General features: G+C 40.8%; 1 protein-coding gene across 2 annotated transcripts in view; it reads right to left on the bottom strand.

Annotated features, from left to right (window-relative positions):
- The window catches only part of LOC145267138 (uncharacterized), a 161,391-nt gene that overhangs the window by 19,137 nt on the left and 127,489 nt on the right, over positions 1–14,765 (bottom strand). For both annotated transcript variants that reach the window (XM_080123181.1, XM_080123182.1), the window contains exon 11: positions 1,163–1,229. In XM_080123181.1, the coding sequence (XP_079979307.1) occupies positions 1,163–1,229 (67 nt within the window). The remainder of the gene's footprint in view (positions 1–1,162; positions 1,230–14,765) is intronic.

Here is a 14,765-nt window from a genome sequence, read left to right as displayed (position 1 = left end):
TTAAATTTAGAAAAGTAAAAGGACTAGTTGTTAAAACTGGAAAAAGACAAGATATTCTAGTAAAAAATATAATAAATCTATAATTTAAAATATTGCAGCATTAAGAATTTATATATAATGCTAAATCGAATTTTTAAAAACATTATAATGCTGTAATATTTTTTTAGTTTTTACTAGAATATCTTATCTTTTCCAGTTTTAACAACTAGTCCTTTCACTTTTCTAAGTTTAATCTTAACTATATTACTTTTCATGCTCACATTTTTCTATGTAATCCATGATTTTTCCAGGCTTTGCTTTATAATAATATTTTCTTTTTTGTGTTCAAAATTATCTTATATTACCAGCAGGAATGATTATTGCATAAGCTAAGCATGAATCACTAGTTTATGTAGGTCTAAATTAATAATTATTATATATGTGTGTGTGTGTGTGTGTGTGTATATATATATATATATATATATATATATATATATATATATATAGATTTACATACGCTAGTGTTTCATGCTTTCGCAATCATCAGTGCAGGGTAACAATTCCCGCTGGTAATATATAAAAATTGTTTGAAATTTGGTCGCAAAATGAGTGAGCAGTAAAGCTTTAAAGCAGTTCTAAATGAGTAAAATTAACAATTAACCATATATTCAAACACTACCATGTTTGAATGCACACTTAATATGATATATATATATATATATATATATATATATATATATATATATATATATATATAAGTACAAGAATTTATTAAAATATGTTGAAAGAATTAAAAAACATATTTATTTTTAGAAAATATTTGTTTTTAGAAAACACAAATAAAATGGTTGTCCTTAATCTGCAGAATTTCGAAAGAAATATTTTCCTTCTCATCAGAGGAGAGGAGTTCGCAAAATGCGGAATAAGATTTTGCTTGTAATGGAGTAGATCATACCATCATAAAAATGAAAAAAAAAAACAGTGAAGCTAGGGGAGTGGAAGAAAAAATAAAAATTAATTTCACGTGAATTGATGTTGAAATCAATGTTGAAATTCAAAATGTTGGTAAAAATGGCGGATCCAAACGTAAAAAATTCAAAGATATCCCAGCCGATGTGCCGATGATGATGATGATGATGATGATGATGATGAATAAAAAGTAAAAAAAAAAAAGTCAACTTACAGCATTATATTTTGTCCGAGATCTTCGTATAACATAATCTCCACCTTTTGCACATGTATTAAACAATCTACAATACAGAAATAATGAAACTATTAAAATGAAAAGTAAAGTCTTGATCTCCTGAACCGGAACTAATGTGTTTTTTTCTGGAAATTAATCACTTTTATTAGATTTTTACATTTTCTACATTAAATCTGACATACCTGACTCTCCAAAAAGTCATAGTTATAAGAATTGGGTGTAACTTTTACCAACGAAAAGAAGAACCGTCCCCTCCAGATCTGAACTTACTCTTATGTCGATCCAATTGGTTGATAACATTCATATTCCAGGAATACTGGAATAAAATTAACAAACTCTAAACAAGCGTGCTGTCACCCATTCCTCTTCTCAAAAAACAAAACAAAACTTGGATAACGCAACAATTTCATAATCGTAATATTTCTCATTTTCAATAAAAACCACTTGTGACGCATGATTCACTTCCTAAGCTAAATTGAAACTATATTCACAGAATTAATATTCTCGCTAATACAACAAACGTTTATTATTATTTGCATCAGAAGTAACGTTGCTGGATTTTCAAAGATTTTAAATCGGTATTTATTTCTGGTGATTTTTTACCTTCAATGAAATAAACAAACAAACAAAACATAACACAAACCAAATCGAAAATACATTTTCTTTTTTGCTTTCTTTCTTCAATACGAAATCTGCATGAATCAAAATATCATATTTAAGCATATTTTAGGACCGGGCAATGCCGGGCAGCTTGCTAGTATATATATATATATATATATATATATATATATATATATAGGAATGTGGAGAGAGGGGTGCTGGGGGTGATCAAGCACCTGCTCTTTTTACTCCTGTTTTAAAAGTGCCCTTTTCAGAGGAAGTATTATAGGCCTGTGCCGCACCATTACTATATTTTTGTTGTTCTTTTTTCACTTGAACAAAAGTTCCCTGCATGTCTGTTATATTAACTATATTATACTGCATGTCATATATTACATTAAGAAGAAAGTTCTTGCGGAATGTTTAAATTTTGATTTCAAATGATTATTTTCAAATAAGTTTTTGTTATAATAGCTTTACTTTATATATCACTAGCAGGCCACCCGGCATTGCCCGGTCATAAAATACGCTTAAATATGATATTTTAATTAATGCAGATTTCATATTTATTTTTATACTAGCCTGGGTGCCTGACGTTGCCCGGGTGTTTGGAGGTGTGTGTTGAGAGAAAAAAAGTGGTAGTAGGCAGACAGACTCGAACCCGTACCGCAAAGGAGAAAAAGAATGTGAAAAAAAGAAGTGACGTCTTTGTCGTTGCACCCATCGCCAAACCGGAAATGACGTAGGTTTAAATTAAGGCTATTCAATCGAAAAGAAGACGATAACTTTAAAAAATATCGGCGAAAAAAACGACCCCTCCCTGTTGCCCAGTTGAGGGTGGAGAAATTAATGTTTTTAGCCAATTTTTCGATATTTGTCGCCCAAAGGGTCGAGTTTCAAAACGATACCGATCTTGTGAAAATCTGTTGCCTCTGTCAAAAGTTTTAGGCAGACATACATACATACATACATACATACATACATACATACGTTTAAACAGACGGGTAAGATTTATATTATAAACTAGCGAGGGCTACCCGGCGTTGCCCGGGTGTTTTTCGGGGTATGTGAAAAAAAACAGGTGCCTGTGAAAAAAAAAAAAAACGAAGCCTTCACGACGCGCAGTTGGAAAATAGTAAAGTGTTAAAATAAAAACAGGTGCGCGTTTTTGATTGACGTGACGGCGATAGGTATTCAGCAGTTACGATTTTGTGCTGGGCAATTTTGAATGAGGTGAATAAATCGGTTTGTTTGTTTTTAAAAACCCGCTCCCTGTTTATTAGGAGGAGCGAAGTCGACATTGAACAAACGTTACTTAGCTCTCTTCAGACAACTGGCTTTTGGCCTGTTGGGTTTATTTGCTTCCCCACTGAGCAAATTAGGCACAAGGCCTTTTTTTTAATGTGGAGATAGGGGAGGGGGGAGGGAAAGGGGGGTACCAACTACCGAGAAGTGGGAAATGGGAGCTGAATTAGTAACTGTTGGTATGAAGGGTTGCCCCTTCAGTGACCAAGGTCAGATATGTGGGGTTACCCCCACATATGGTCTTTGCTAGTCATAGCTTGCAGCATCTGTCAGAACAGATACTACACTTTGATCTTGTCCCCCCCCCCCCGTGCCACAGAGGGCGGGGGGGGTTGGTACGGTATTTATTTGCTTCCCCACTGAGCAAATTAGGCACAAGGCCGTTTTTTAATGTGGAGAGAGAGGGAGGGGGGAGGGAAAAGGGGATCCTGCTCCTGAGAGGTGGGAAATGGGAGCTGGATAGTAACTGTGGTCTGTAGGGTGATCCCTATATTGACCAAGTTCAGATATGTGGGGTTACCCCCACATATGGTCTTTGCTAGTCATAGCTAGTCTTTGCTTGCAGCATCTGCCGGAACAAATACTACACTTTGATCTTGTCCCCCGTGCCGCCGAAACGGGGGGGGGGCTTTTCGGCCTGTGGGATTTATTTGCTTCCCCACTGAGCAAATTAGGCACAAGGCCGTTTTTTAATGTGGTGATAGGGGGAGGGGGGAGGGAAAGGGGGGACCAGCTCCCGAGAGGTGGGAAATGGGAGCTGGATTAGTAACTGTTGGTATGAAGGGTTGCCCCTTCAGTGACCAAGGTCAGATATGTAGGGATAACCCCACATATGGTCTTTGCTAGTCATAGCTTGCAGCATCTGTTGGAACAGATACTACACTTTGATCTTGTCCCCCGTGCCGCCGAAGCGGGGGTGGGGGGTGGCCTTTCGGCCTGTTGTATTTATTTTCTCCCCCACCGAGCAAATTAGGCACAAGGCCAATTTTTAATGTGAGGAGTGAAGGGAGGGGGAAGGGAAAAAGGGGACTAGCTCCCGAGAGGTGGGAAATGGGAGCTGGTTAAAGGTCAGGCATGTGGGGTTGCCCCCACATTTGGTCTTTGCTAGTCATAGCTAGTCGTAGCTAGTCATAGCTTGCAGCATCTGCTGGAACAGACACTACACTTTGATCTTGTCACCTGGGCCCCGGAGTGTGCGCGGGCAAGTGGCCTTTCAGCCTGTTGTATTTATTTGCTCCCCCACCGAGCAAATTAGGCACAAGGCCAATTTTTAATGTGAGGAGTCAAGGGAGGGGGAAGGGAAAAAGGGGACCAGCTCCCGAGAGGAGGGAAATGGGAGCTGGTTAAAGGTCAAGCATGTGGGGTTGCCCCCACATCTGGTCTTTGCTAGTCATAGCTAGTCATAGCTTGCAGTATCTGTCGGAACAGATACTACACTTTGATCATGTCACCCGGGCCCCGGAGGGCGCGCGGGCAAGCGGCCTGTCGGCCTGTGATTAGAGTCGATTTTCGCTTTTTGTTTATACCGAAAACCGAATGTAACGCGTGCTGATGCGGGAAATGTGGAATAATCAACGTTTGAAAGCCAATAAAATTAAATAGACAGGCGAGCTCCGTGGATAACTCTGAGATATTACAATTTATAGATGATATAAAAAGTTTTAAGAAGTTGTGAAGCGAGCAAGCGCTTCTCTGAAAGAAGCCTTTTGTGGACATCGAGGAAAAGCGTACATACATACACACATACATTTTCGCTTTTATATATATAAATTACATTGGACCCAATAAATAGTAATGATTTAAAAAGTGGGAAAAAAAAAAGACTTGTGCGCCACCACTAAGAATCAAAACCAAAATGTTTAGCTTACAATTTACTTTTTCATTTAATGTTAATGCCTGAGCTATATATACATGTTTGCTGCAAGGCTAAAAATTAAAACATGACCCTATAGCTATTACGTTACGCATGCATATTCGTTCGACCTTCACCTGGCAAATTCCATTTCTTTAATTTTCACAATTTTACACCGATTTTCCCTGGCTAAAACTCAAATACAAAGTTCTACATGGGTTCGAATACCCTATATATTAAGTTTCATGTCTGTAGACGAAAAACTGACGGAGGGGTTTGGTAGGCAAATGTTTTTAAACAAATATATATATATATATATATATATATATATATATATATATATATATATATATATGCATACAGCTATAATATAAAGCTGAACGTCTGTGTGTGTGTCTGGTCACGAATAGGCTCCTATATGGTTGACTATTATAGAAAACTGATCACATATAATGATAGAAGATGTATCGAGACACAGGATGGGTATGTTTGATCTGGCATAATGATGATTCATTAAAATTGTGGGGTCTGTGTACGCGCCTGGTCCACAAAGTATGGAAACAAAAAATTAAAAATTAAAAAAAAACGTTTACAAGTGTTTTTGATATAGATGTACATAATAATACTTTGATAAGTATGTTCTAACTTAAATAGGGATGGTATAATAAAATTGTGGGGTCTGCATTCGCGCCTCCATAGAATGGAAATAGGCACAAACTTTAATAAAGACTTTTCATATCTATCTGCATAAGTATACTTTGATAATTATGTTTCAGTTTGAAGAAATATGGTATAATAAAATTATAGGGTGTTCGTTTGCGCCTGATCTCCATAGAATGGAAATATGTCACAAAGTTTAACAAGATTTTTTAATATAGATCCACAGAATATTCGACGATTTCCAACTACTAGAAACATTGAAAAGACAAAACAACTTGATAAATGGGTGCATCATGAATTGAGCGACAACTAAAAGAAACGCTGTTTTATGCAACAAGAAGGATCCATTTCTCAACCGGGATGTGACTCGCGATGAAAAGTGGGCTCTTTACGATAACTGGTCACACTTGCCAGTGGTTAAGCACTGATGAAGCTCCACAACACCAGATGCCAGAGTTTCACCAAAAGAAGGCCATGTTGACTGTTTGATGGTTCGCAGCCAGTCTAATCCATTACAGTTTTTTTTAATGCAGGCGAAACCAATACAACAGAAGTCCTGTTAACAAATGGATGAAATGCATGAGAAACTTGACTGCATGTTGCTAAACCGACCCTGCAGATATTGAACGAATTGATCTACGAACTCTGCCTCATCCGTCATACTCTCTAGACCTCTTACCTACCGGCTACCACTTATTTTTTGTGTTATTAAACATCTCAACAACTTTCTGCATGAAAAATGCTTCAAAATCCTGTGATATCAAAAACGCCTTAAACAACTTCATTGCCACCAGAACACAAGATTTTTTTACATTACTGGCATAAATAAATACACTTTAGCAAAAAGTGTGTGGATTCTCATGGCGCTTATTTCGATCAATAATTTTTTGTTTGAGTTTAGATATGTTCATGTGAATTTAAAAGTTAAAACCCACAAGAACTTTCTTGTCAACTCGATATATACATAATAAAAAATTAACACAAATTAGGCACGAGGTCATTTAAACAGTGGAGAATGAGGATCGTCTAATTTGAATATGAATGTTGGTTTTCCTGTTATTCAGAACCTTACGATTTTAGGCAAGTAATTTTCGCTCTTACTACCATTTCAATAAAAAAATCAAGTGTTAACTGTTCTACACTTGTCCCTATGGATAGTTTTGCTTTCAATTTCCGGTGTTAAATTTGACACATTGCTGTCAAAATTCACTACTCAAAACTCGACACTGCTGCCAAAAACTCGCCACTCAAAAACTAGCCGGTATCCTATTAAAAACTCCACTCCAAAAGACGACGCACTGCTGAGAAATCTTGCTACTCCAACGTCCAAATAAAAAATCAACAGTATCTGAAAAATCGTGTTTTTTATTTCAAACCGGAAGCATTTCAATTGCATATTAGGGGATTATTATAAGCATATAAAGAGAAAAGGCAGCCATTTTCTTTTTCTTCATTCACGGGACCTTAAAGGTTGCACAAAAACTAAAATTATTTTACTGTGTTTAATCATAGAAGAGTAACTGGTCACGGTTTCAAAATCACTGCCTCCATTTTTATCTTTCTTTGCCTCCGCTGTTCTCTTTGCCTTCCTTTACCTTAAACAAAGGATGCGATTGGCTAACACAAGCTAAAACCTATGAACATATCCGGGTTCAGTTAATACACTCATTTTCCCTTTCTTTTTATTATCGACTTCGTTACACACGTCAGAATCCAAATATATCAAACAAAACAGGCAATTGACCTTTTTACTTTTTAGACAAAATTAATTTAAATGGAATCAACAAACTCCCAATCTACTTTTGATTGCATAAATTTCGTTCTGGAATTAATTAGGGTCGTTTGTTTGTCTTATTGGGAATGGAACCACTAACATCATGCTGGCCAAATGAATACAGCTCGTTTCGGCTCAGTCAGGGATCTCGGACAGAGAGTAGGAGGAGGCTCCCGAAGCAATGACTGACACTACCAGTCACGTTGACTGAATCCACCAGCCAAAGGATTCCAGCAGCAGCAGCGACAGCAGTTAAAACATCCCTTATCAGAGTTAATAAGTTTTTTCACTAATGCGATTCACTACTGCTTGCCTCCTGAGACCAACCAGCAGCAAACTTCACTTCCAGTATTCAATGCTTCCAGCTCACTCCAGCGGTTTCCTGTTCATTCCCAAAGCCTTCCAGCCCTTGGTGCCTCCAGTTCGCTCCAGCTTCCCCCTGCAGGTTTCCTGCAACCTCATCTGAACCTCCCTCCTCCAGCCTGCAACTTCGCTTGCACCTCGCTCCCTACTGACCGTCCGTTCCTTAACAGTGACCCCTACGTCCTCAGTCTCGTCCTTGCCTTAACACTGACCCCTTACGTTCTTAGCATCGTCTGTTAATTAACACTGACTCCGCGTTCTCAGTATCATCCGTTCCTTAACACTGACCCTACATTCTCAGTGTCCACCAACTGTTGTTGGGTCGATTGTCCCTGAACGACATTGTAAGTTGTTGGTTCGATTGTCCCTGGATAGAAATTGTTGGTTGTTGGGTCGATTGTCCCTGGATGAAATTGTTAGTTGTTGGGTCGATTGTTCCTGGACGAAATTGTTGGTTGTTGGGTCGATTGTCCCTGGACGAAATTGTTAGTTGTTGGGTCGATTGTCCCTGGACGACATATATTGTTGTTGGGTCGATTTTCCCTGGACGTAATTGTTAGTTGTTGGGTCGATTGTCCCTGGATGAAATTGTTTGTTGTTGGGTGAATTGTCCCTGGGCGACATCGCAAGTTGTTGGGTCGACTGTCCCTGGACAAAATTGTTAGTTGTTGGGTCGATTGTCCCTGAACAAAATTGTTGGTTGTTGAGTCGATTGTCCCTGGACAAAATTGTTAGTTGTTGGGTCAATTGCCCCTGGACGACATTGTTAGGTGTTGGGTCGATTGTCCCTGGACGTAATTGTTAATTGTTGGGTCGATTGTCCCTGGTCGAAATTGTTAGTTGTTGGGTCGATTGTCCCTGGACGAAATTGTTAGTTGTTGGGTCGATTGTCCTTGGACGAAATTGTTAGTTGTTGGGTCGATTGTCCCTGTACGAAATTGTTAGTTGTTGGGTCGATTGTCCCTGGACGACATCGCAAGTTGTTGGGTAGATTGTCCATGGACGAAATTGTTGGTTGTTGGGTCGATTGTCCCTGGACGAAATTGTAAGTTGTTGGGTCGATTGTCCCTGGACGAAATTGTAAGTTGTTGGGTCGATTGTCCCTGGACGAAATTGTTGGTTGTTGTGTCGATTGTCCCTGGAAGTAATCATTGGTTGTTGGGTCGATTGTCCCTAGACGACATTTTTAGTTGTTGGGTCGATTGTCCTTGGACGAAATTGTTAGTTGTTGGGTCGATTGTCCCTGGACGAAATTGTTAGTTGTTGGGTCGATTGTCCCTGGACGAAATTGTTAGTTGTGGGGTCGATTGTCCGTGAACGAAATTGTTAGTTAATTAGTCGATGTGACCCTGGACGAAAGTGTTAGTTATTGGGTCGATTTTCCCTGGACGACATTGTTAGTTGTTGGGTCGATTGTCCCTGGACGACATTGTTAGTTGTTGGGTCGATTGTCTCTGGACGAAACTTTTAGTTGTTGGGTCGATTGTCGCTGGACGACATTGTTAGTTGTTGGGTAAATTGTCCCTGGACAACATTGTTAGTTGTTGGGTCGATTGTCCCTGGAGGAAATTGTTTGTTGTTCGCTCGATTGTCCCTGGACGACATTGTTAGTTGTTGGGTCGTTTGTCCCTGGAAGTAATTGTTGGTTGTTGGGTCGATTTTCCCTGGACGATATTGTTAGTTGTTGGGCCGATTTTCCCTGGACGTAATTGTTAGTTGTTGGGTCGATTGTCCCTGGACGAAATTGTAAGTTGTTGGGTCGATTGTCCCTGGACGAAATTGTTAGTTGTTAAGTCGATTGTCCCTGGATGAAATTGTTTGTTGTTGGGTCGATTGTCCCTGGACGACATTGTTAGTTGTTGGGTCGATTGTCCCTGGACGACATTGTTATTTGTTGGGTCGATTGTCGCTGGACGAAATTGTTAGTTGTTGGGTTGATTGTCCCTGGACGAAATTGTTAGTTGTTGTGTCGATCGTCCCTGGACGACATTGTTAGTTCTTGGGTAAATTGTCCCTAGACAACATTGTTAGTTGTTGGGTCGATTCTCCCTGGACGAAATTGTAAGTTGTTGGGTCGATTGTCCCTATACGAAATTGTTAGTTGTTGTGTCGATTTTCCTGGACGAAATTGTTAGTTGTTAAGTCGATTGTCCCCGGATGAAATTGTTAGTTGTTGGGTCGATTGTCCCTGGACGACATTGTTAGTTGTTGGCTGAATTGTCCCTGGACGAAATTGTAAGTTGTTGGGTCGATTGTCCCTATACGAAATTGTTAGTTGTTGTGTCGATTTTCCTGGACGAAATTGTTAGTTGTAAAGTCGATTGTCCCTGGATGAAATTGTTAGGTGTTGGGTCGATTGTCCCTGGATGAAATTTTTAGTTGTTGGGTCGATTGTCCCTGGATGAAATTGTTAGTTGTTAAGTCGATTGTCCCTGGATGAAATTGTTAGGTGTTGGGTTGATTGTCCCTGGACGACATTGTTAGTTGTTAGGTCGATTGTCCCTCGACGACATTGTTAGTTGTTGGGTCGATTGTCCCTTGACGACATTGTTGGTTGTTGGGTGGATTGTCGCTGGACAGAAATTGTTAGTTGTTGGTTTGATTGTCCCTGGACGAAATTGTTAGTTGTTAAGTCGATTGTCCCTGGATGAAATTGTTAGGTGTTGGGTCGATTGTCCCTGGATGAAATTTTTAGTTGTTGGGTCGATTGTCCCTGGATGAAATTGTTAGTTGTTGCGTCGATTGTCCTTGGACGACATTGTTAGTTGTTAGGTCGATTGTCGCTGGACGAAATTGTTAGTTGTTGGGTTGATTGTCCCTGGACGACATTGTTAGTTGTTGGGTAAATTGTCCCTGGACGAAATTGTTAGTTGTTGTGTCGTTTGTCCCTGGAAGTAATTGTTGGTTTTTGGGTCGATTGTCCCTGGACGACATTGTTAGTTGTTGGGTCGATTGTCCCTGGACGTAATTGTTAGTTGTTGGGTCGATTGTCCCTGAACGAAATTGTAAGTTGTTGGGTCGAGTGTCCCTGGACGAAATAGTTAGTTGTTGGGTCGATTGTTCCTGGATGAAATTGTTAGTTGTAAAGTCGATTGTCCCTGGGTGAAATTGTTAGTTGTTAAGTCGATTGTCCCTGGATGAAATTATTAGTTGTTGGGTCGATTGTCCCTGGACGACATTGTTAGGTGTTGGGTCGATTGTCCCTGGACGACATTGTTAGTTGTTGGGTCGATTGTCCCTGGACGACATTGTTAGTTGTTGGGTCGATTGTCCCTGGCCGAAATTGTAAGTTGTTGGGTCGATTGTCCCTGGACGAAATTGTTAGTTGTTGGGTTGATTGTCCCTGGACGACATTGTTAGTTGTTGGGTCGATTGTCCTGGACGACATTGTTAGTTGTTGGGTCGATTGTCCCTGGACGACATTGTTAGTTGTTGGGTCGATTGTCCCTGGACGAAATTGTTAGTTGTTGGGTCGATCGTCCCTGGACGAAATTGTTTGTTGTTAGGTCGATTGTCCCTGGACGAAATTGTTAGTTGTTGGGTCGATTGTCCCTGTACGAAATTGTAAGTTGTTGGGTCGATTGTCCCTGGACGAAATTGTTAGTTGTTGTGTCGATCGTCCCTGAACGAAATTGTTAGTTGTTGGGTCGATTGTCCTTGGATGAAATTGTTAGTTGTTGGGTCGATTGTCCCTGGACCAAATTGTTAGTTGTTGTGTCGATCGTCCCTGAACGAAATTGTTTGTTGTTAGGTCGATTGTCCCTGTACGAAATTGTTAGTTGTTGGGTCGATTGTCCCTGTACGAAATTGTTAGTTGTTGGGTCGATTGTCCCTGGATGAAATTGTTAGTTGTAAAGTCGATTGTCCCTGGATGAAATTGTTAGTTGTTAAGTCGATTGTCCCTGGATGAAATTGTAAGTTGTTGGGTCGATTGTCCCTGGACGACATTGTTAGGTGTTGGGTCGATTGTCCCTGGACGACATTGTTAGTTGTTGGGTCGATTGTCCCTGGACGACATTGTTAGTTGTTGGGTCGATTGTCCTGGACGACATTGTTAGTTGTTTGGTCGATTGTCCCTGGACGAAATTGTTAGTTATTGGGTCGATTGTCCCTGGACGACATTGTTAGTTGTTGGGTCGATTGTCCCTGGCCGAAATTGTAAGTTGTTGGGTCGATTGTCCCTGGACGAAATTGTTAGTTGTTGTGTCGATCGTCCCTGAACGAAATTGTTAGTTGTTTGGTCGATTGTCCTTGGATGAAATTGTTAGTTGTTGGGTCGATTGTCCCTGGACGACATTGTTAGTTGTTGGGTCGATTGTCCCTGGACGACATTGTTAGTTGTTGGGCCGATTTTCCCTGGACGTAATTGTTAGTTGTTGGGTGGATTGTCCCTGGACGAAATTGTTTGTTGTTGGGTCGATTGACACTGGACAACATTGTTAGTTGTTGTGTCGATTGTCCCTGGACAACATTGTTAGTTGTTGGGTCGATTGTCGCTGGACGACATTGTTAGTTGTTGGGTCGATTCTCCCTGGACGACATTGTTAGTTGTTAGGTCGATTGTTCCTGGACGACATTGTTAGTTGTTGGGTCGATTGTCCCTGGACGAAATTATGAGTTGTTGGGTCGATTGTCCCTGGACGAAATTGTTAGTTGTTGCATCGATTGTCCCTGGACGACATCGCAAGTTGTTGGGCCGATTTTTCCTGGACGTAATTGTTAGTTGTTGGGTGGATTGTCCCTGGACGAAATTGTTTGTTGTTGGGTGGATTGACACTGGACAACATTGTTAGTTGTTGTGTTGATTGTCCTTGGACAACATTGTTAGTTGTTGGGTCGATTGTTGCTGGACGAAGTTGTTAGTTGTTGGGTCGATTGTCGCTGGACGAAATTGTTAGTTGTTGGGTCGATTGTCGCTGGACGACATTGTTAGTTGTTGGGTCGATTCTCCCTGGACGACATTGTTAGTTGTTAGGTCGATTGTTCCTGGACGACATTGTTAGTTGTTGGGTCGATTGTCCCTGGACGAAATTATGAGTTGTTGGGTCGATTGTCCCTGGACGAAATTGTTAGTTGTTGCATCGATTGTCCCTGGACGACATCGCAAGTTGTTGGGCCGATTTTTCCTGGACGTAATTGTTAGTTGTTGGGTGGATTGTCCCTGGACGAAATTGTTTGTTGTTGGGTGGATTGACACTGGACAACATTGTTAGTTGTTGTGTTTATTGTCCTTGGACAACATTGTATGTTGTTGGGTCGATTGTTGCTGGACGAAGTTGTTAGTTGTTGGGTCGATTGTCGCTGGACGAAATTGTTAGTTGTTGGGTCGATTGTCGCTGGACGACATTGTTAGTTGTTGGGTCGATTCTCCCTGGACGACATTGTTAGTTGTTAGGTCGATTGTTCCTGGACGACATTGTTAGTTGTTGGGTCGATTGTCCCTGGACGACATTGTTAGTTGTTGGGTCGATTGTCCCTGGCCGAAATTGTAAGTTGTTGGGTCGATTGTCCCTGGACGAAATTGTTAGTTGTTGTGTCGATCGTCCCTGAACGAAATTGTTAGTTGTTTGGTCGATTGTCCTTGGATGAAATTGTTAGTTGTTGGGTCGATTGTCCCTGGACGACATTGTTAGTTGTTGGGTCGATTGTCCCTGGACGACATTGTTAGTTGTTGGGCCGATTTTCCCTGGACGTAATTGTTAGTTGTTGGGTGGATTGTCCCTGGACGAAATTGTTTGTTGTTGGGTCGATTGACACTGGACAACATTGTTAGTTGTTGTGTCGATTGTCCCTGGACAACATTGTTAGTTGTTGGGTCGATTGTCGCTGGACGACATTGTTAGTTGTTGGGTCGATTCTCCCTGGACGACATTGTTAGTTGTTAGGTCGATTGTTCCTGGACGACATTGTTAGTTGTTGGGTCGATTGTCCCTGGACGAAATTATGAGTTGTTGGGTCGATTGTCCCTGGACGAAATTGTTAGTTGTTGCATCGATTGTCCCTGGACGACATCGCAAGTTGTTGGGCCGATTTTTCCTGGACGTAATTGTTAGTTGTTGGGTGGATTGTCCCTGGACAAAATTGTTTGTTGTTGGGTGGATTGACACTGGACAACATTGTTAGTTGTTGTGTTGATTGTCCTTGGACAACATTGTTAGTTGTTGGGTCGATTGTTGCTGGACGAAGTTGTTAGTTGTTGGGTCGATTGTCGCTGGACGAAATTGTTAGTTGTTGGGTCGATTGTCGCTGGACGACATTGTTAGTTGTTGGGTCGATTCTCCCTGGACGACATTGTTAGTTGTTAGGTCGATTGTTCCTGGACGACATTGTTAGTTGTTGGGTCGATTGTCCCTGGACGAAATTGTTAGTTGTTGGGTCGATTGTCCCTGGACGAAATTGTTAGTTGTTGCATCGATTGTCCCTGGACGACATCGCAAGTTGTTGAGCCGATTTTTCCTGGACGTAATTGTTAGTTGTTGGGTGGATTGTCCCTGGACGAAATTGTTTGTTGTTGGGTCGATTGACACTGGACAACATTGTTAGTTGTTGTGTTGATTGTCCTTGGACAACATTGTTAGTTGTTGGGTCGATTGTTGCTGAACGAAGTTGTTAGTTGTTGGGTCGATTGTCCCTGGACGAAATTGTTAGTTGTTGGGTCGATTGTCCCTGGACGAAATTGTTAGTTGTTAGGTCGATTGTCCCTGGATGAAATTTTTAGTTGTTAGGTCGATTGTCCCTGGACGAAATTGTTAGTTGTTGGGTCGATTGTTCCTGTACGAAATTGTTAGTTGTTGGGTCGATTGTCCCTGGACGAAATTGTAAGTTGGTGGGTCGATTGTCCCTGGACGACATTGTTAGTTGTTGGGTCGATTGTCCCTGGACGACATTGTTAGTTGTTGGGTCGATTGTCCCTGGACGAAATTGTTAGTCGTTGGGTCGATTGTCCCTGGACGAAATTGTTAGTTGTTGGGTCGATTTTCCCTGGACGAAATTATTAGTTGTTGGGTCGATTGTCCCAGGACGACTTG

This window comes from Euprymna scolopes, chromosome 42 (genome assembly GCF_053919585.1).
Source record: "Euprymna scolopes isolate OS-2025 chromosome 42, ASM5391958v1, whole genome shotgun sequence".
NCBI classification, from domain to species: Eukaryota; Metazoa; Mollusca; class Cephalopoda; order Sepiida; family Sepiolidae; genus Euprymna; species Euprymna scolopes.
The sequence above is the reverse complement of the archived record's forward strand: the minus strand, read 5'-3'. Positions and strand labels throughout refer to the sequence as shown.